Source organism: Cnephaeus nilssonii (assembly GCF_951640355.1).
Source record: "Cnephaeus nilssonii genome assembly, chromosome: 13".
In the NCBI taxonomy this organism is placed as follows: Eukaryota; Metazoa; Chordata; class Mammalia; order Chiroptera; family Vespertilionidae; genus Cnephaeus; species Cnephaeus nilssonii.
Genome location: NC_137084.1, coordinates 17,514,853 through 17,534,131, shown reverse-complemented (window position 1 = coordinate 17,534,131; position 19,279 = coordinate 17,514,853). Strand labels below are relative to the sequence as shown.

Genomic DNA, 19,279 nt, shown 5'->3' with positions numbered 1-19,279 from the left:
TTTCGGTTATGGGCCAAAATAAGACTACATTTCCCAAGGGGCTTTGCGGCTCTCGCCCTTTCTCCCGCCCCTTCCTTTTATACATCCAGGCCCCGCCCGCTGCACGCGTCGGCCAGTAGCACAGTACAAACAGGACGAGGGCGGGAACTTCTCAGGAGACACAGGGGTGGGCCCTGTGGCCCGCGCGTGGTCTTTTGAACCGGAGAAGCAGATTCGCGGCCGGAGATAAATCGCCTAGAGTCGGGCCTTGAAGAAAGAGGTCTGCTACTAGTCAAGGGCTGGTGTTAAGAAAGACAGTACTAATTTTCTGCCACGGCTCCTTCCCAGTCCGACCTTCGATCTTTTCCTCCAGGAAATGAATCTGCTGCCGAAACTCGAGAGTTCAGTGACTCGGCAGGAGAAGATGGCGACCGTGTGGGACGAGGCAGAGGTCTGCTCTGGGACAGCTCGCGGGTCCTAGAGCCGGACCAGCGGGGAGACCACCTTGGCGGGAGGGGAGGAGATGCCCGGGGGTCGAAGTCTGGCCCGGTCCCAGGGTCGGGGCCGCTTGGGATGTGTGCAAGCATCCTGATTCCTTCATTCTAGTCTTATGGACGGGGAAACTGAGGCTGAGTGGGCTTGGAGAAAACGGGCACGTGCCCTTAATTTTAAAAAAAAATTATTTTTTTTAACAGCAAGATGGAATCGGGGAAGAGGTGCTCAAGATGTCCACAGAAGAGATTATCCAGCGCACGAGGCTGCTGGACAGTGAAATCAAGGTGGGCATCCAGGGCAGGCCCGGGTGGTCCCAGCTGCCTCCCTGGGGGAGCATGGGGACCGTTGTTTCCTCTTTGGGCCCCAAAAAGAGAAAAGAAAACTAAGCCTTAAGAGGGACCAGAAGAGGGACAGGATGTTGGGACACCAGGCCTGGAAGTAGGAATCAGACTGCCATTCCCAGCGAGCTCTTTTAAGTATTCCTCTCGAAAATCCTTCTTTTAGGAAATCTTCATTTTACAGAGAGGAAACTGAGGCTCAGAAGGTTTTTATTTTGAGCTACCCAGCCCTTAATCAAAGGCGGAACCTAAAACTCGAATTTGACCCCAAGTCCTACTCTTCTCCCTCTGCTCCAACTCCTTCACCAGGAGGTCATCCGAGGGGGTCGGCACTCAGAGGCCTAAGAGCCAAGTGAGCGGAAGCGGGAGGGCCCCCTGTAACGACTTCACTCATTACAAGGCCTTGGAATAAACAGCCAAGGCCCAACATTTGCTTCCGCTTGTCTTCATCCCAGATTATGAAGAGCGAAGTGTTACGAGTTACCCACGAACTCCAAGCCATGAAGGACAAGATCAAGGAGAACAGTGAGAAGATCAAAGTGAACAAGACCCTGCCCTACCTTGTCTCCAACGTCATCGAGGTGTGTGTGTATGTGGAGGGGAAGAGAGGGGTTAGCGGGGCTTGGAGACGGCCTGTGATGGGCCATTGGGAAAGAGTGGGTGAAGTTTTGAGGTCCAGATTGCATGTTGGGGTCCCCTTCTGAGGGTCCCCTTCCTAGTGTGCATTTCTAGGTGAATATATAGGGCTGGAAAAGGACTCAGAAGCCTCACATGTCTAATTTTCTTCCGGTTATTTTTCCTTGGGGGTAGATGAGCTCTGTCTGTGCAGAGGAGCATCATCTAAACAGAGATCTTTTCAATCCCATGCTTTATCAACCGCACGTGCTGAGCTCGGGGCCAGTGTGCGGAGCGGGTAGGGATGGTCAGCCCTGCCCGCGTTGGGACTGTCTCAGCCCAGGAAGCACCCGGCTCTGGGGAGGTCAGTGGGCTGAGCAGGGCCTCTTCATCTGCGCTCTTCCCCTTCCCAGCTTTTGGACGTTGATCCCAATGACCAAGAGGAGGATGGTGCCAACATTGACCTGGACTCCCAGAGGAAGGGCAAGTGTGCCGTGATCAAAACCTCCACACGGCAGGTGAGGCCGGCTCCATAGAAGGAGAACGGAGGAGGGTGAGGGGTGGATGTGGGAAAGGGCTAGGGAGCCTTCCTGAGGGCAGTAACTGAGGCTGCTTCTGGAATTTTTGTGACAGACATACTTCCTGCCTGTGATTGGGTTGGTGGATGCTGAGAAACTGAAGCCTGGAGACTTGGTGGTGAGTGGGGTCCCTGAGCCCAGGCAGAGCTTTTCTAGTGAATGTCTCCCACTGAGCAGCTGAGCCCTGACCCAGGCCCAGGTCTCTGTTGGCCCTGAGTCTCTCAGCAGAGCAGCCTGAAGAGTCAGACCCTGTCTCCCTGCTCTGTGAATTAAAAAAAAATAAAAAAAAAAAAAAAAATATATATATATATATATATATATATATATATATATATATATATATATTATTGATTTCAGAGCGGAAGGAGAGGGAGAGAGAGACAGAAACATCAATGATGAGAGAGAATCATTGATCGGCTGCTTCCTGCACACCCCCTACTGGGGATCGAGCCCGCAACCCGGGCATGTGCCCTTGACTGGAATTGAACCTGGGACCTTCAGTCTGCAGGCCAGTGCTCTATCCACTTAGCCAAACCAGCTATGGTTCCATATCATTCTTTTCACTCTTCAGATACCTGTCACTCAGCCAATTAATTAGGCCTTGAGCTGGGACAAATCTGAAGGCTTTGTGCTGTTTCTCCAGGGTGTGAACAAAGACTCCTATTTGATCCTGGAGACTCTACCCACAGAGTACGACTCACGGGTGAAGGCCATGGAGGTGGACGAGAGGCCCACAGAACAGTACAGTGACATCGGGGGCTTGGACAAGCAGATTCAGGAGGTGAGGGAGGTGTGGCAGCTACTAGCAGCCTGCCAGCCTTTTGTGTTTCTCTGCCTCGTTGACCAGGGCGCTTCCCCTAATGTGCCTCTTATCCTCCTAGCATCCTAGGGAGGCAAGAAGGATGCCATGTGACAGTTTAGGGGACTGAGATCCAGAGAGAGTGAACGATTTGCTTAGGGTCATGGAAGGTTAAGGCCAGAGCCAGGCCTGGAACTCAGGCTCAGTGTTTCCACGATGTGCTGCTGTTCCTGGAGAGACCATAGTCAGCCTTGATGGGAGTGAGGTTCTGCGTTCTCTTGATAGGGGGGAAGGGGAGGGCAGTGTCTCTGAATTGGAATAGGAGGGTTACAGATTGGGGTTGGGCTGTAGGAGCCCTCAGGGCTTCACTCTCCTCACCCAGGACTTCTTCCTGGCAGCTGGTGGAGGCCATTGTCCTGCCAATGAACCACAAGGAGAAGTTTGAGAACTTGGGGATCCAACCACCAAAGGGGGTGCTGATGTATGGGCCCCCAGGTACGGGGAAGACTCTGCTGGCCCGGGCCTGTGCTGCGCAGACCAAGGTGAGTGCTTTGGGAAGGATGAAGAGAAATGGGCAGGACTGGGCACTCGGGGCCTGAAGGGACCTGTCATGGTGTTTTTGGCCTGATTGCGTCAACCCCCATTCCCACCGCACCCAGGCCACCTTCCTGAAGCTGGCTGGCCCTCAGCTGGTGCAGATGTTCATCGGGGATGGTGCCAAGCTGGTCCGGGATGCCTTTGCCCTCGCCAAGGAGAAAGCTCCATCCATCATCTTTATTGATGAGCTGGATGCCATCGGCACCAAGCGGTAAGGGGGTGCTGGGTACCACCAAAGAGATGGTTCTAAATTCCTACTATCCCACCCTGTCCCCTTTCTTGGGGTGATGGTAGCTTTACTTTGTGTTCTACTTCCTAAATTATCTTCTAACTAGCTTCCCTGCTTCTTATCTTTTCCCCTGACCATCCGTTTCACGGCTGGCTGCGTGTTCCCTAAAAAACCTTGTCATATCACTCATACACCCACAGATTCCACTTAAAACCCTTCCTGGGCCTCCCCATTGCTCCTTGGGGTAAATGCTTGGGCTTGCCATGACCTGCAAGGCCCCTTCAGTGGCTGTCCCTGCTCCCCTCCGGCCTCATGCTGGTTCTGCCCCTGCCTCCCCCTCCCTGGGACTCTCCACAGCCCCCGGGCTGGCAGGCCCACTCTGGCTCTGCAGTGGGAGAGATTGTGCATCTGCTGTTTCCTCTCTGGAATGTGCTTTACCTTTTTCCCTCTTCAGTGATTGGTTGCCCAACTGATGAGTTTTCAGCCTTTAGCTCTCAGCTGAGGGACACTTGCTCAGGGATACCTGCCTAGGTTCCCCTTACGCTCCAAGTCTGGGCTGGATCCCTGTACTTCTAAGCTTAGCTCAGTTTGCAATGGATGTTCATCAGGGCGCTGGCCCAGGCAGTGGGTGGTTTTGCTCACGTTTTATCCTCAGCTCCACACCTGGCCCCAGAGCCTCCCCAGTCTCAGTCAGCAATCCACAGTTACTGACACCTTTTCTGTTGCTAGTCCTTGGCTGGGGCCCCAAGTTGAGTGAGACATTTCCCTACCCTGGATGGGCTGGGTTAGGCTTCATGTGGGTGGAGAGGAGGGGAGGGCTCTGCCCAAGCAGTGGCCTCACCAGTGTCTTGGGCCTCCTACGGGCCTCAGCTTTGACAGCGAGAAGGCCGGGGACCGGGAGGTGCAGAGGACGATGCTGGAGCTTCTGAACCAGCTGGACGGGTTTCAGCCCAACACCCAGGTCAAGGTGAGTGTTGTTGAAGGTGAAAAACATGGGGCTTAGAGGCCAAGACCTTCTCGTTACCTCGCTATGGCAGCCACAGTAGGAATTGGGGTCTGTCTTGAACATCCACTTCCCTTTCACCTGGACCCTGGGCTGTCTCTGCCTGTTGTGGCCATGACAGCTGCCAGTCGGAACCCCTTTCTCCTCAGTTCAAGTTGCAGCTTCTTTCCTTGTTCAGGTAATCGCAGCCACCAACAGGGTGGACATCCTGGACCCTGCCCTGCTCCGCTCTGGCCGCCTGGACCGAAAGATTGAGTTCCCGATGCCCAACGAGGAGGCCCGGGCCAGAATCATGCAGATCCACTCCCGAAAGATGAATGTCAGGTGAGCACGCTGTCCAGGAGCAGGGCGCTGAGCCCCGGAGGGGCAGCAGCAGGGCAGTGTTTCTCCTCTTTGTGCTGAGCCTCCCAGGCCTCCGCCCATCTCTTTCCTCTCCACAGCGCGTTCACACACAGCACCTTTCAATACCATTTTCTAACCTCCACTTCTCCCCACGGGCCTGAGGTAGTCTTGTGGGGGCCAAGACTCCAATTGTGGCTGCTCTACCCCTTAGACTCCACGTGCCTCCTCCTCCCCCATGATAGGAAGGTCTGCAGGCCAGAGGGCCTCAGTTTCCCCGCCTCCCTGACCTCAGCACATGGGTACAGCCCAACATGGTCCAGGGGGATCCAGCCAGGGGCCAGATGGACCTAGGTTCGGATCTCTGTGACCTTCAGCAGGTGACATAACCTCTCTAAGCCTCAGCTTTCTTATCTGGGACTTGGGGGTGGGGGTAATGGCACCAACATTATGGGCTTGTGGCAACATCAAGCACAGTGCTCAGCATGTGAGATTTTTAAGTGGTAGCAGCATACTGACACGGCCTGTGCTACTCAGGAGAGGGCAGATGGCCATCCTTGTCTCCACACCCTCCTGCTCCCCCGCCTCAGCCTGAGAGGTCCCTGGGGTCTCAGGTACAGATTTCTAGAAGGCTGGAGCTCGAGACAGAGAAATCACCTTGTCTAACCTGCTTTGACTGTGCCTCTTCCCCCAGCTTGTGCCACGAAGAGAACGAGGCACAGTGAGCTGACTGGGTGGGGCAGCGTGGGAGACATCTGCTCCCCCTGCCCCGTCCCCATGAGTAACTGAGCCCTGTGGCATCTGTCCTCCCACAGTCCTGATGTGAACTACGAGGAGCTGGCCCGCTGTACAGATGACTTCAACGGGGCCCAGTGCAAGGCTGTGTGTGTGGAGGCGGTGAGTGGTGGGGTGAGGTGGGTGAGTGGGTGCTTCCTGCCCCCTTCCCTGGACAGGGCAGCGTTACTTGACCAGTGGACTGCTGAGGGGAAGGGGCTGAGAAGGCTTTGGCCCCCGGGAGCCAGGCCAGGGGTGCGGGGAGGCACCCTGAAGCTTGTGTGTCCTGGGTGCAGGGCATGATCGCACTCCGCAGGGGTGCCACGGAGCTCACCCACGAGGACTACATGGAGGGCATCCTGGAGGTGCAGGCCAAGAAGAAAGCCAACTTGCAGTACTATGCCTAGGGCGTCACCCACCACACCATCCCCTGCTCTCTTGCTGGTTAAAATTCATAATAAAAGATGGTTTCAGGTCTCTGACACCTGCCTATCTCGCTTCTTAGTGGAAGGGGGGGCGGGTGCTCGCACGAAACCCCTTCCCCACATGCTCCTGCCTGGAACTCGAGACACCTGTGGCCTCAATCCAGTTGTCACAGGGAGGCCCTCAGGCCTGTCCCACGGGTCCCTCCAGACCCCTCCCTCCCCACTCCCTGCCCCACCTCTGAGCTTTCAAGGTTGTGGTGCTGAAGCCCTAGGATGAAGGCCCTAAATAGAGCCAGCCTTTCCTTTTTTTCACATTTTGGTGCTCTGGGTCAGACACCTCCTTTGTTTCCTGGCCTCCAAGCCTCTTGTTTTTCCACATGTCCCATTAGCTGTTGTTTTTTTAAATATATTCTTAATTGATTTCAGAGAGGAAGGGAGAGGGAAGAAAGATAGAAACATCAACGATTAGAAACATTGATTGGCCTCTCCTGCATGCCTCCCCTGGGGATCGAGCCTACAACCCCGGGCAGGTGCCTTGACTGAGCATCGAACTGTGATCTCCTGGTTCACTGGTCAACACTCAACCACTGAGCCACACCTGGTCGGGCCCCATTAGCTCTTTTGGTCCATTTCCTCTGGCTGAAAATGAACCTTGAGCAGGATCTTGGTCCCATATACTTTGAAAGCTCCCGAATGGCCTTTCAAAGTAGCAGCTCCTCAGAACTCGGCAGCTCTCACTTGCCCTCTGACAAAAGCCCTACACCCTCCTGGTCCCTGGTCCCCTCCCGAGGAACATGCCTAATTGGGCTTCAGACTGGGTCTCGGCCTTTCTGGGGGTTAGGCTCCTAACCAGCTCTGATCCCTCCCCTGTGGTCCCACCACTCCAGGCCCGCCTTCCTGCTACCGTGCCCTGGGATGCACCTAATCATTGACTTCCCACGCCTGCCTGAGCCCCCGCATGGCCTCTGAAGGACTGGTTCTGTCCCCTGCCCGGCTCAGCTGTTCCCATTCCTGCATTCCCTGTTCCCTCTTCCGACCAGCTGGAACATTCACCTGGCCGCAACACCCTAGTAAACCTGCACGCACCACCTGAGGCTCAACATGGGGAGCCCCAGCGCTGCCAAGGGGAGGGGATGCTTGCTGGAGCCTGAGTTACTTCCTTGACAGATCAGGCGCCGGTCCGGTCCACCAGGTCCCGGTGTGTCAGTCAGGAGCAGCGAGTCCCTTTTTGCTGAAAGGAATGATTCAGAGCCAGGCTGGGAACAGCAATGCGGGCTTCCAGCCCCTGAGCACACTCTGATGCTGTGCAGACATGCGGCTCTGCTAACTGCTGGAGGCTGTCCTGCTTGGCTTGGATAGAGCAGTGTGGGGAAGCAGCGCCCCCCGGTGCCTGGTCCTGTCCTTACACAGCACATTCAGACGGTTTTCTTTTTAATGAAAAATAACAATTTCATTGAGGCTAAACCTGGAGACGCCTTTATGGATGGAGCTCCCTTCCTGGATTAAATTACTCGGGCAGGCTGGGAAAAAGCCGCCGGTTCCTAGGTCTATATGAGGCCACCACCCTTAGGGGGGTGTGGGCTACAACACAGTGCCAGGCTTGTTTTATTGGGACAAAAAACTAACAAGCCGAGCCAGGAAACTGAAATGCTATCCCGTTCCGAGAAGCACTGCAAGGGTAACCGTTCAGAGACAGCACAGAGCAGAAGGGTGGGAGGCGGGGGCGAGACCGGCAGGCGGCCAGCCGGCGCGGGGCTATGGAGCGGCCAGCCCGGGAAAGCCCTGTTCGACTGGATGGTGACAGGACAGAGGCAGCCAGTTTGTGTATAATATTTATTTGCATCTTATATATAGAACAAGTATTTACAGATACAAATGGAATCAGCAAAACTGCTGTGAAACCATTCAGACCCTCTTATGGCCACTTCTGAGAATGTCCGAGGTCGAGCAGCAGGGCTGGGCCTGGCTGTGGAGTGGGCCAGCTGAGTACCTGGGCGTCAGCCAAGGGAAATAGCTGGGGATTATGTCTTCAGCATTCTCCCAGAGCACATTCCCGAGTGCTGACTACATGGAGCCCTCACCACCCCCACCCAAAAGGGGCCTGAGCAGGGAGGGCAGCCACGAACCACTCTCTTCCTGCCCCCAGGATATCTGCCTGGCCCCTGTGCTGGCGCAAGCTACCGAGCTGGACCGGGAGGTCTCCCTGGCCAGGGCTGCTGGCTGCACTGCAGGCTGCTGTTTGGCAGCGGGAGGTGGCAAGAGCTGCTGGTGCTGCCACGGAGCATTCACTGGGGGACGGGAGCTGGCCAGGGTCTGAGAAAGCATCTCTCGGCTTCAGGCTGGGAGGGTAGGGCTGTCAGTGCTGAGTGGGGCTGGGGGCTGCAAGAGCACCTGCCTCTCCTTTCTTTGGCTGTAGAGATGGCGAAGGAAGGGCCACGACCATGGATGCAGCAGAGTTCACCCCAGCCTCGGCCCCTAGGCTGCCCAGGGCTGGGTGCATGAGCAGAGGGGTTTACTCTCTCAGCCAGGGACCTGTGAGGCCCAGTGGGAGACAGCTTTGGGGTTCCTTGCAGCCAGGGGCTGCTGGGGCTGCCCTTCACTCCCCTGGGGGTCGTGGGGAGAGGCCTCTGCTTGGGACCAACGCTGGCTTCCTCACTGGGAGGTGCAAGATGACAGGGTGGCAAGGAGAGGACCACAGTGTGGCTGGGCAGGCGCGGGCACTGGGCCCTGGGCATGAGGGATCACAGTGTCGGTCTCACACACCTCTGTCCACACGTGCACACACACACACACACACACACACACACACACACACACGCGCGCGCTCGCATCATCCTCTTGTCTGGTTGGAGGCTCACTGGCTCTCAGACACTCGCCCTCTCTGCCTTCACACACGGTCACAGAGTAAATCCGAGTCTCTTATTGTGGGGGGAGCGGGCGTCAGGGACGGTTACTCCACCAACAGCGAGAACAGCACCATCACCACGATCCCCGTGCAGAGCAGAAGCACTTGCTGCAGGGAGTGCCTGTGGGGAGAGGGGCTGGGGCTCAGGGGTTGGCACCAGGTGAGGGGCAGGGAAGAGGCCAGAAAAGTCCCTCCTCCTCCAGCCTCTAAGGGCCCCGTGAGTGGCAGTCCCGTGTGTCACTCACCACGGGTCATCTTCCTCCAAGATGTCGGGCAGCACGTTCACCAGGGCGATGTAGAGGAAGCCGCCAGAGGTGAAAGGCAGGATCCAGGCCACAGTCTCCTCTGCAGTGGGAGAAGGCCCGACTGGCTGGGAGCCCACGGGCCCCTCACCCCTCCCGCAGTGGGGACCGAGGGCAGGACTCAGTCTCATTATCGGGGTGGGGCAGGTGTGCCCTTGGCTGGGACCCCTCTGCTGATGGCCACCTGCCACCACCACACACCCCGCCCGTACCTACTCCCTTGGGGGACTGTGTACAGATGGCGAAGCAGGCGCCCAGCAGGCCCCCCAGCGCCGTGGAGAGCTGTAGCTTGGCTGCGCTCCATCGGTCAAAGCCAGCCCGGAGCAGGATGGCAAAGTCGCCCACCTGAGGGAAGGTCCAGAGGATCACTCTGGGCCCCAGTAGGACCAGACCCCCTGAGCACCTCAGGGGTGGTCACGCACACGAGCCCCAGCCCGCACCCCCTCGCTGGCCCCAGCCCACACCCCCTCGCTGGCCCCAGCCCGCACCCCCTCGCTGGGCCCCAGCCCGCACCCCCTGCTGCTGGCCCCAGCCCGCACCCCCTCGCTGGCCCCAGCCCGCACCCCCTCGCTGGGCCCAGCCCGCACCCCCTCGCTGGGCCCAGCCCGCACCCCCTCGCTGGCCCCAGCCCGTACCCCCTGCTGCTGGCCCCAGCCCGCACCCCCTCGCTGGGCCCCAGCCCGCACCCCCTGCTGCTGGCCCCAGCCCGCACCCCCTCACTGGGCCCCAGCCCGCACCCCCTCGCTGGGCCCAGCCCGCACCCCCTCGCTGGGCCCCAGCCCGCACCCCCTGCTGCTGGCCCCAGCCCGCACCCCCTCACTGGGCCCCAGCCCGCACCCCCTCGCTGGGCCCAGCCCGCACCCCCTCGCTGGGCCCAGCCCGCACCCCCTCGCTGGGCCCAGCCCGCACCCCCTCACTGGGCCCCAGCCCGCACCCCCTGCTGCTGGCCCCAGCCCGCACCCCCTCGCTGGCCCCAGCCCGCACCCCCTCGCTGGCCCCAGCCCGCACCCCCTGCCGCTGGCCCCAGCCCGCACCCCCTCGCTGGGCCCAGCCCGCACCCCCTCGCTGGGCCCAGCCCGCACCCCCTCGCTGGCCTCAGCCCGTACCCCCTGCTGCTGGCCCCAGCCCGCACCCCCTCGCTGGGCCCCAGCCCGCACCCCCTGCTGCTGGCCCCAGTCCGCACCCCCTCACTGGGCCCCAGCCCGCACCCCCTCGCTGGGCCCAGCCCGCACCCCCTGCTGCTGGCCCCAGCCCGCACCCCCTCGCTGGGCCCCAGCCCGCACCTCCTGCCACTGGCCCCAGCCCGCACCCCCTCGCTGGGCCCCAGCCCGCACCCCCTCGCTGGGCCCCAGCCCGCACCCCCTCGCTGGGCCCAGCCTGCACCCCCTCACTGGGCCCCCAGGCCCTCTGGAACTCACCTCATGGGGGATCTCATGCAGGAGGATGGCCATGGTGGTCAGGAGCCCGATCTGCAGGAAGGGGAGTCTGTGGGGGTCTGTGCCGAGGGCCAGGGCACCCCCTGTCCACTCAGTCTACCAGTGTCTGCTCTGCTCTGAGCACCCTGCCTGCCACTGTTTGGTGACCAGGAACACAGCAGCCAATCAGACAGACAAGGAAGCTGCCCTCATGAAGCTCACAGTCTGGAGGAGGGAGGCCAGGACTGAGCAAACACACGAGCCGCGTGTCACTCACGGACAGCTGCTGGGGGCGAGGAGGACTGGGTGCCCTGGGCAGGAGTAATGGGGCCTAATCAGACGAGGGGTCAGCAAAGGCCTGTCCGAGGAAGTACATTTAGCCAAGGCCTAACGGCTGAGGAGCCAGCGCTGAGGGTGGGGGAAGAGCGTTCAGGCAGATGGAACAGTGTGAGGCGGAGGCCATGAAGGAAGGGAAAGCGTGGTGTTCACACGTCGGCAGACAGAGGGCAGGGGAAGGTGGGGGAGCCTCTGGAAGCAGGCAGGCAGAGGCATGGATCCCCAAAAGGAGTGTCTGCAGCCAGGAGAACAGACCAGTGTCTCGGGACAAAAGAAGGCCGTGTCCAGGAGAGCGACAGGGAGGACGGGGCTCAGATGAGGGTGTTGCTGATGCAGGGAGCAAGAAGTGATGGACTGGAGACCTATTTTGGAGGCAGAGCCAACTGGTCAACACAAGCACCATCATTCCCACTGGAATTGCCTGGGCCCCCACCTGCCCCAACCCCCACTCACCTTCTTGCTCACCAGGAAGCTGGCAGCCACAGCCAGCCCATGCGTGAAGTTGTCTATGGTGTTGGCCAGCAGGTTGAGATAGCCACGGACCTGGGTGAGGGGAGAGAAAGCCAGCTGAACAGGGCAGGCAGGGCTGAGCTGGGCGGGCCACTCGGGTGGGGCGGCTGCAGGAGGAGGGGGCCCGAAGTGGGCCACTCACTTTGATGCTCTGGACCACGGCGCTCAGGCCGGGCTCTGCAGCCGGCTGGGCCACATAGCGGCCTCCACTGAGCACGGCGGCAGCAGCAGCGGGGTCTTTGCGGGGGGCCTAGGGCCGGGAGAAGGAGGGAGAGGTGACATTAGATGCCCTCCCCCCGCCCCCCGCTTGACCAGGGTGGACACAGAAGGGGAGCGAGAGATGGAGAAACAGAGACAGGGAACACCCCTTTTCTCTGTCTAGACTTCTCTGCTGCCTGATCCGCCAGGTGCCCTCAAACTCAACAGACTGTCCGCCTCCTGCACTGCCGTCGCTATCAGCCGGAGAACAAGCCATGGCAGGGGCTGATGCTGTCACTCCCCAGGTCCCCAAACAAGCTGGCCCAGCCTCCCAGAGGCCCCAAGGAAAGGCCAAGAGACCCTCTTTTCAGGGTTCAACTCAGAACCTGGGCCTCCAGGCCCTGGAACCACCACAGAACAGACTGAGGTACCCAGGTCCTGGGGTTTGGGGCTCACCTGGTTGGTCCCCTCCTGCTCCTTGCTGTCCAGGAACATCTTTTCCAAAGCCAGGAAGGTCAGGAAGCCAGCAATGACCCACAGCCCCAGTTGTTGCTGCTGCTGCAGGCTCTGCCTCTCACCACCTGCAGGGGGCAGCACTGACAGCCCAGGCCAAGCGAAGGCCAGAGGAGAGGGGCCATTGGGAATGGGACCTAGTCCAGGGTAGGGACGGAGGCAGGGGGCCAGGATTGGCTGGTGGGGCAGCGGCGCCCCAGGGACTCCCACAGAGGCCAGGGCAAGTTCCCAGCCTGATACCCAGAATCCCTCTGCCAGCCATTCTGGCAGAGCAGGCAGGGCCTAGGCCATCCCTGGGCATAGGTACCAGCCCCCCTCCCACCCTCCCCTGCCTGCCCCCAGGTTGTGACCTCACTCACCAAGGCTGGAGCTGCATGTGTAGGCCCAGGCCTCGGGCAGCAGGTGGAGAAACACATTGCCCAAGAGGCCGCCCAGGGCAAAGCTGAGCAGCTGCTTCAGGCGCCGGGCCCCAGCTGCAAGGCAGAGAGGCGGGGCCTGGGGGCTGACCCACCAGGGACCCTGGCCCGGCCTCTGCCCACCCACATTACTAGGCTCTTTGTGTTGTCCCAACCGGAACGTCAGCCTCTAAAAGGCTGGACATGGCGCACCGCCCTTCCTGGGCTGGGTGCTCAGCAGGAACACCCCTCAACCTGACGAGGGGCTGTAGAGCTACTGCCTCATGGTTAAGGGCTCAGCTCTCCAGCCCACTGGCTGGTGCCTTTGGCAGATTGCTCCCGGGACTCAGTTTCCCCTTCTGTAAACTGGGGACAAGTGTACCTCTCTGATAGGGATCCTCTGGGAATTCAGTAACAATACACAGAGCGAGTACTCACTACACGGGAACTTTCTTTTCTCAGCCACTGTTACTCGCAGGAAAAGTGACAGAGATGTGGGGACTTTTGCCGATTTGCAGCATCCAGAGCTGGAAGTGCCTGAGGGGGGCCATGTCCAAACCCTTGGTTTGAAAGAAACTGAGGCCCAGAGGGCAGAGGCACCTTGGGGGTCGGGTAGCAACTATCCCAGGGGAAGCTGCTGCTTCTAGGCTGTGTGACCTCAGGCTGGTCCAAGAACCTCTCTGTGCCCGTGCCTCCCCATGTGTAAAATGGAGCTAATAATCCAAGTCCTCCCTACCCTGACCTCGCAGGGACGGGGCTGAGGAGCAGGCATGACAGCAGGGCTCCATTCACAGCCGTGGCAGCAGCCTTCGGCCCAGGGACAGAATGAACAGGGGAGCACAGTGCCTGGGGCCCTCGTCCAGACTTACTGTGTCACACTCTGGGGTGGGGGGCACAAGGCACCTGTATTTTTGGCACCTCCCCACCTGATCTCGTGGACTTTTCATTACAACATGCCATTGAGGACAGACAGTCCATGCACACCCTACGAAAGGGGAGCCCAGGAAAAGCCTCCACCCGTGCCGGTCCCCCATCTCCCAGACCCCCCCCCCCCCCCCAGAGGCAGGCCTGCGACCAACCTCCCTCATGTTCCTGGGTAAGGCTGACCCAGGGGCTTCGAGTCGGAGAGCTCTTTTGCATGATGAGCAGGGACTGAAGCGAGAGGCAGTGCTTTGCTGGCCACGGCACACCCAGCACGGGGCCCGCACACACGCAGCCTTCTCCCTGCACCAGGGTGCCTTACTGATATGAGCTCCTTCAATTGTCACAATAGTGCCTGTGAGGTAGACACCACTGTTACCCCTTTCTAAGGCTGGGAGCCTGAGGCAGAGGGAAGTGACGTAACTTGCCCAGTGGTACCCAGCTGGGTACCCAGTAAGTGGCAGAGCCGAGATTTGAACCCAGGTGGGCTGACATCCATATTTCTCACCACTGTCTATATTGCTTCTTGGTGACTGTTTGCTAGGGGTTATTCTTGCAGAATAAAAGAACGCATAAATGAATGAACAAATGAGCATGGTGAGCCCTGGTCTCCCAGGACCAAGGTGAGAAATTGTATTCTGTCCTTGCCCTCCACCTCAGACACACCGGCACCCAGGACGGGAGACCCAGCTCTCCGGGGAAGAGCAGCATGTTTCCCACGCCGCTGGCTGCCCCAGGGTGCCAGAGGAGGGTCACCCACCTTCTGAGCGCAGTGTGGCCCCCATCTCCAGGGGAATGACCAGCAGTGGGAAGACCCCGCTGAGTCCCACCAGGAGGGAGCCCAGGAGGGAGCAGATCCAGGTGTCCAGCCGCTCCCCGCTCAGCAGGGCTCCCCAGGACTCACTCTCCTTGTTATCGAGGCGACAGGCGGCTGCAGCCCCCCGGTTCCGGAGGGCCTGCTGGGAACCCCCAGCCCCTCCCAGGAGCTGCAGGGCCACAGCAGTGAAGAGGAGGAGCCTTTGGCCCGCCATGCCGCAGCCAGAGCAGGGACATCCAGGCATGCCAGGTGCTGAAAGACACAAAGGCCACTGGCATGAGCTGCCACCGTTGGCTGAACACCTGCGTATGAAATATGGCCCCTTCACCCTCCTGCTTGCCTGACCCAGGGCTTCTGAGGCTCCAAACAGTGGGTGCACAGAGCACAGGGCTCTGCTCCTCCACACTCCAAGGACCGCATTTTTTCCTTCTGAGCCGGCTTCCGGCTTCCGACTGTGTCAGCATGTCTGCCCGAGGCTAAACTTTTCCTAATGACAGGGTGAGGCGCTGGCTGGTTCCCCTCAGCCACCGGCGGGGCAGGCCCGGCCCAGCCGGGTGCCTTTGGCTGCCAGGGGAGGTTTTGCTACCAGGATGTGCCCTGGCGAGGACACCCCAGGGACCGAGGCTGGCACTATCTAGCTCGATGGGGCGACATTAGGAGGTGCAGGTTGGGAAACCAAGCAACTGAGCTAGGACAGGACCATTAGAGCGTCTTCCTAGGAAATGAGCCCCATGTCCCCGGGGCACAGAGACAGCCGGGAGGTGGGGCTGAAGAGGAAGGATCCTGCAGTTGGAGCTGCTCACAGATGCTCAGAGCACCGTGGTTAACTTGGTGCTCTGCTGGGCGGCAACTTCCAGCTGCTTGTGGGCAAGTCCCTGGAGCCCCCCGCCCCCCCTCAGAGCCTCAGTCTCCTTGTCTATAGGAGGAAGATAAGTATTGCCTCCCTCACGTGGTCGTGCACATACATGAGCTGGATCATGCAGGTAACCGTGCCTGGCAGGGAGGAAGCACAGCGCCCTCCTTATGCTGTGGAGGCCGCAGCCCTGGGCAGCAGGAATATCCCCGGCCAGGGTCACCGGACTCAGATGTGAGTCAACCAGAGAGAGGTTCAGCCTGGAAACTCAGGCAGGAGGGGTAAAGGCGGTCTGCCCTGCCTCGTGCTGGCTGTGACCTTGACTGGAGAGTCACTGCCTCAGTTTCCTCATCTGCTGTTAGAGGTGGGAGGGAGGGGAAGCAGCAGCGCTGGAAAAGATGCCGCGTTCAGGACCTCCAGGCCCGAACGGGAGACCCTGATGAAACCCGCGGGGCTCCACTGGGGACCACAGGCAGGCCCGGGCCAGGTCGGGCTTGGAGGCCGAGGCGGGTCACGCAGGGATGAGGGGATCACGCAGAGATGAGGTTTGGGAAAGGGGGAGGGGGTGCGCAGTCTGAGAGGAGAGGGAAAGAAGAAAGCAAGAGAGTCGAGAGGGAGAGATCAGAGATAGTGGGTGAGACGGACGAGGAGGGGAGAGCAAGGGAGAGATGCGGAGCGACGTGCGGGCGGCAGAGGAGCCCAGGGAAGTTGAACTCCAGGCTCCGGGCGAGAGGCCCAGGTCGGCCCCGGGCCGGGGTCGGGGGGTATCGCCGGGTCCATCCCGCCCAGGCGCGGGCCCTGAGGCCGGGCGGTCACTCACCGTGCTGCGGCGGCGGCGGCAGCGCTCCGGGCGGGCCCGGCCATCCAGCTGCGGCGCGGCGCCCCGCCCCGGGCCTGCCCCGCCCGGCCCGGCCCCGCAGCCCGGCCCCCGGCCCGGAGCCGCCCCCAGCGCGCGGCCACGTCACTCGGGACCTGCCCGGAACCCGAGGCGCCGCGCGCCACGGTGTAGTGGGGGGTGGCTGTCCGGGAGCGCTTCCGCTTCGCGGCCATGGGGGATCCGGGCGGCCAGCGCACTTCCGCTCGGGCCGGACTAGGGGCGGCGAGGAGGGCCGGGCGGAAGTGGGAGAACCTTGGGTACCGCGCTCAGCAGGCTGGGCAGGGCCAGGGGTGGCTCCGCGGGGACCGCGAGCGGCTGGGCTGGCGGGTCCGGCGCCGCTTCTTCTCTCGGGCTGCAGTCTCCCCCGCAGCCGCACGGGGGCGCGCTCGACTGCCGGACTCGCAGCCGTCGGCCGGCGGCCCGGCTCCCGGGTGGGAGGACGGCTGCAGCGCTCCAGTTCTGAGTCAGCCTGGCCTGGCTCCTCCATGAAACGGGAAAGGGGAAGTGCCTGCCGCAGGGAGGGGCCTAGCCCCGGGAACCTCAGAAGAGGGAATTTTATTCTTACTCATCGAATTATTTTTATGCTTTGGTTTTTCACTGGGAACCTCAGGCCTTTGTCTCCAGAGCTTGTAACCCTTTGGGGCCCAGTGCATGGTGGCTGGACACGGCTGCTCTGAACTCCAAACCTGAGGAAAGCAAGGGCTCTGTGCTCCCCTCACCTAGAGGAAGTTGGCCTGACTTCTTAGACGAGGGCAGCAAACAATAGCATTATTATTATAACTGCAATTTACTGAACACCTACTATGTGCCATTCACTCGCATTCTCAGGGCATCTTCATTCTATCCCATTGAGGTGGGTACCATTAGCCCAGGGTTAAACAGTGGAACAGATGGCAGAGCCAGGATTCAAACCTCTGGGTGTTCTTAAGCCCAGAGCATGGGACAGCACCTCTCATTTCTAGAGTGTGGGAGTCTGGCTTGGTGTTTCCACTTTGCAGCCTTCTCTGGGAATCAGCCAGGACTGTACAGGAAGGGGGCATGTGGGTACTTACTTGTGCAGAGATTGTGATGGGGTGGGGTTCTCCAAGCCTCTGACCCTCATCTGCACCCCATGATAGCTCCCTTCATCTGTCCTGAGTCGATCTCTCCTTCTGGGGGCTCTGAGGGCAGACTTGATGCCCAGTACCACCTCACACTCCAATGTCAGACTCCCAGCTCCTTCCAGGTGGGGTCAGCTTTCCTCTGAAAGACCCCTGGCTGCCTCACCCCACCAGGCAGGTCAGAGAGGTAGATCAGGATGCCCTCTTGTGCCCCTCCCTGAGTTCTGAAGTGGAAACCCTGGGTTGGTTTCTTTGCAAGGGGAGGAAGATACTCAGGGATGCTGCTCTGAGATCTCTAAGATGCCCCCCCACATGCAAATCACTCCATCATATGCAAAGCACTTCACAATATACAAATGATTTCACAATAGTGCAGTCAGCATTCCTGCCTCTGGGGGCTGAGGGCTGCTGGCCACCAGCCAGAGGAGGGGCAAGAGCCACCATTTGCTGCCTTCTCACTGGCCTTTTCCTCTCACCGGGCCTGGAATTTCTACCATCAGACTTCTTAACGGATTAAAGCAACATGGGCATTGGGGATGGGACATGGAAGATGGCAATAAGCGGGAGGGCCAGGTGGAATGACATGGTGGGTAAACTAATGTGTGACTGTTAAAAGCAGTGAATTAGATCTTCCAGGGGGGCTTCCAGGTATAACCAAGTAAGAAAAGAGACATTAAATAAATATTTATTTAACATAATCCACTATTTTTAAATAACGACAAAAGGAACCTTATATATGTACATGTGATCATGAGAATTAGTATATAAAAGTCCATGTATAATTGTAAATAAAAAATATATATGATCACACAATAGGGTGATAACATGAATTCTATGGTTGGGGAAAGAAAAACTATAAAAATATAAAAAGGCCCTGGCCAGTGTGGCTTAGTTATTTGGAATGTCCTGTGCGCCAAAGGGTTGTGGGTTTGATTCCTGGTCAGGGCACATACCTAGGTTTCGGGTTTGTGCCCCAGTCAGGGCATGTACAGGAGGCAACTGATGGATGTTTCTCTCTTCCTTCTTCTCTTTCTAAAATAAAAAAGCATATCCTTGGGTGAGGATTAAAAAAATTAAAAAATATATAAAAAAGGAAAATTTAAAAACATGTTAAAACATGTGTACAATCACATGTACTTATATTAAAAATTATAAATAAAATCTAATAATACACACATGTGGTATACCACTATCATATATTCGGACCCTTGTTGACTGAAATGTTATGCAGCACATGACTGCATGTATATATTTATGTGTGTGTGCAGATATATGTGTGTGTATAAATGTATATTGTATGCGTGTGCATATATATATCTGTAATGGTCTCCTAGTTTGATGGTTAAGGTTAAGACAACCAGATTCTGGTACTAGAGTTTCTGAGGCAAATTACTTAACTCCTTATGCCTTAGTTTCCTCATCTGTAAAATGGATTACTATATCGGATTGTTGTGAGGATTAAATGAATGAATATGTCTAAAGCACTTAGCACTATATCTGGCATATGGGAGTTCTGTTTAAGGGTTAGCTATTGTTGTTTATGTTTGTAGATAGATACATGGGTATAAAAAAGATAGCACAGCAATGAAAAGAACAGATGAAGACACGGTGGGGGGATCCGCTCTCCTTGTGAGCACAGAGGAGTTTTTGGCTGGTCTGGAGGTCTCAGGGGCAGACCAGCTTCAGCAGGGCAGGAGGGCCTGGACGCCGCTTGGGTCTGAGTGGCCAGAGGGGCTGAGGGACTGCACACCTCCTGCTCTAACTTCGCTGGATGGCCCAGCGCCTGCCTTTAACACACTGCTACCGGCTCTGGTACCTTTAGGGGGCCTTTCTCAGCAACTCGGCCTCGGCTTTCTGCTTCCAGGAGGTGGGCCTGCCCGGGCCGCTGACCAGGCAGTGGCTGCGAGACTGGCAGTGCAGGGCTCGAGGCTCCGGGCTGGGGCGATGATGCCCACGTCTTCTGCTT

At 58.6% G+C, this 19,279-nt stretch overlaps 2 protein-coding genes across 4 annotated transcripts; one reads left to right on the top strand and one right to left on the bottom strand.

Moving 5' to 3' along the window:
* Positions 1 to 254: 254 nt before the first annotated feature.
* Positions 255 to 6,234, top strand: PSMC3 (proteasome 26S subunit, ATPase 3). Its single transcript, XM_079786858.1, has 12 exons — positions 255 to 430; positions 675 to 758; positions 1,268 to 1,393; positions 1,841 to 1,945; positions 2,061 to 2,123; positions 2,649 to 2,786; positions 3,203 to 3,346; positions 3,464 to 3,612; positions 4,501 to 4,597; positions 4,812 to 4,957; positions 5,788 to 5,869; positions 6,043 to 6,234. Exons 1-12 carry the CDS (start codon positions 356 to 358, stop codon positions 6,151 to 6,153), a joined length of 1,320 nt encoding a protein of 439 aa, XP_079642984.1. The 5' UTR covers positions 255 to 355; the 3' UTR covers positions 6,154 to 6,234.
* A 1,734-nt stretch (positions 6,235 to 7,968) lies between these two features.
* On the bottom strand, positions 7,969 to 16,262 carry SLC39A13 (solute carrier family 39 member 13). 3 transcript variants are annotated; one of them, XM_079787719.1, is made up of 10 exons: positions 16,157 to 16,262; positions 14,427 to 14,735; positions 12,710 to 12,823; positions 12,294 to 12,418; positions 11,782 to 11,889; positions 11,583 to 11,672; positions 10,797 to 10,847; positions 9,595 to 9,723; positions 9,322 to 9,421; positions 7,969 to 9,197 (listed from the first exon to the last, which is right to left on the bottom strand). In XM_079787719.1, exons 2-9 carry the CDS (start codon positions 14,725 to 14,727, stop codon positions 9,359 to 9,361), a joined length of 981 nt encoding a protein of 326 aa, XP_079643845.1. In that variant the 5' UTR covers positions 14,728 to 14,735; positions 16,157 to 16,262; the 3' UTR covers positions 7,969 to 9,197; positions 9,322 to 9,358. The 3 variants fall into 3 exon arrangements, with proteins under 3 accessions (XP_079643845.1, XP_079643844.1, XP_079643843.1); XM_079787717.1 differs by having other exon boundaries at positions 7,971 to 9,197; positions 9,591 to 9,723; XM_079787718.1 differs by lacking the exon at positions 11,782 to 11,889 and having other exon boundaries at positions 9,591 to 9,723.
* Positions 16,263 to 19,279: the final 3,017 nt, after the last annotated feature.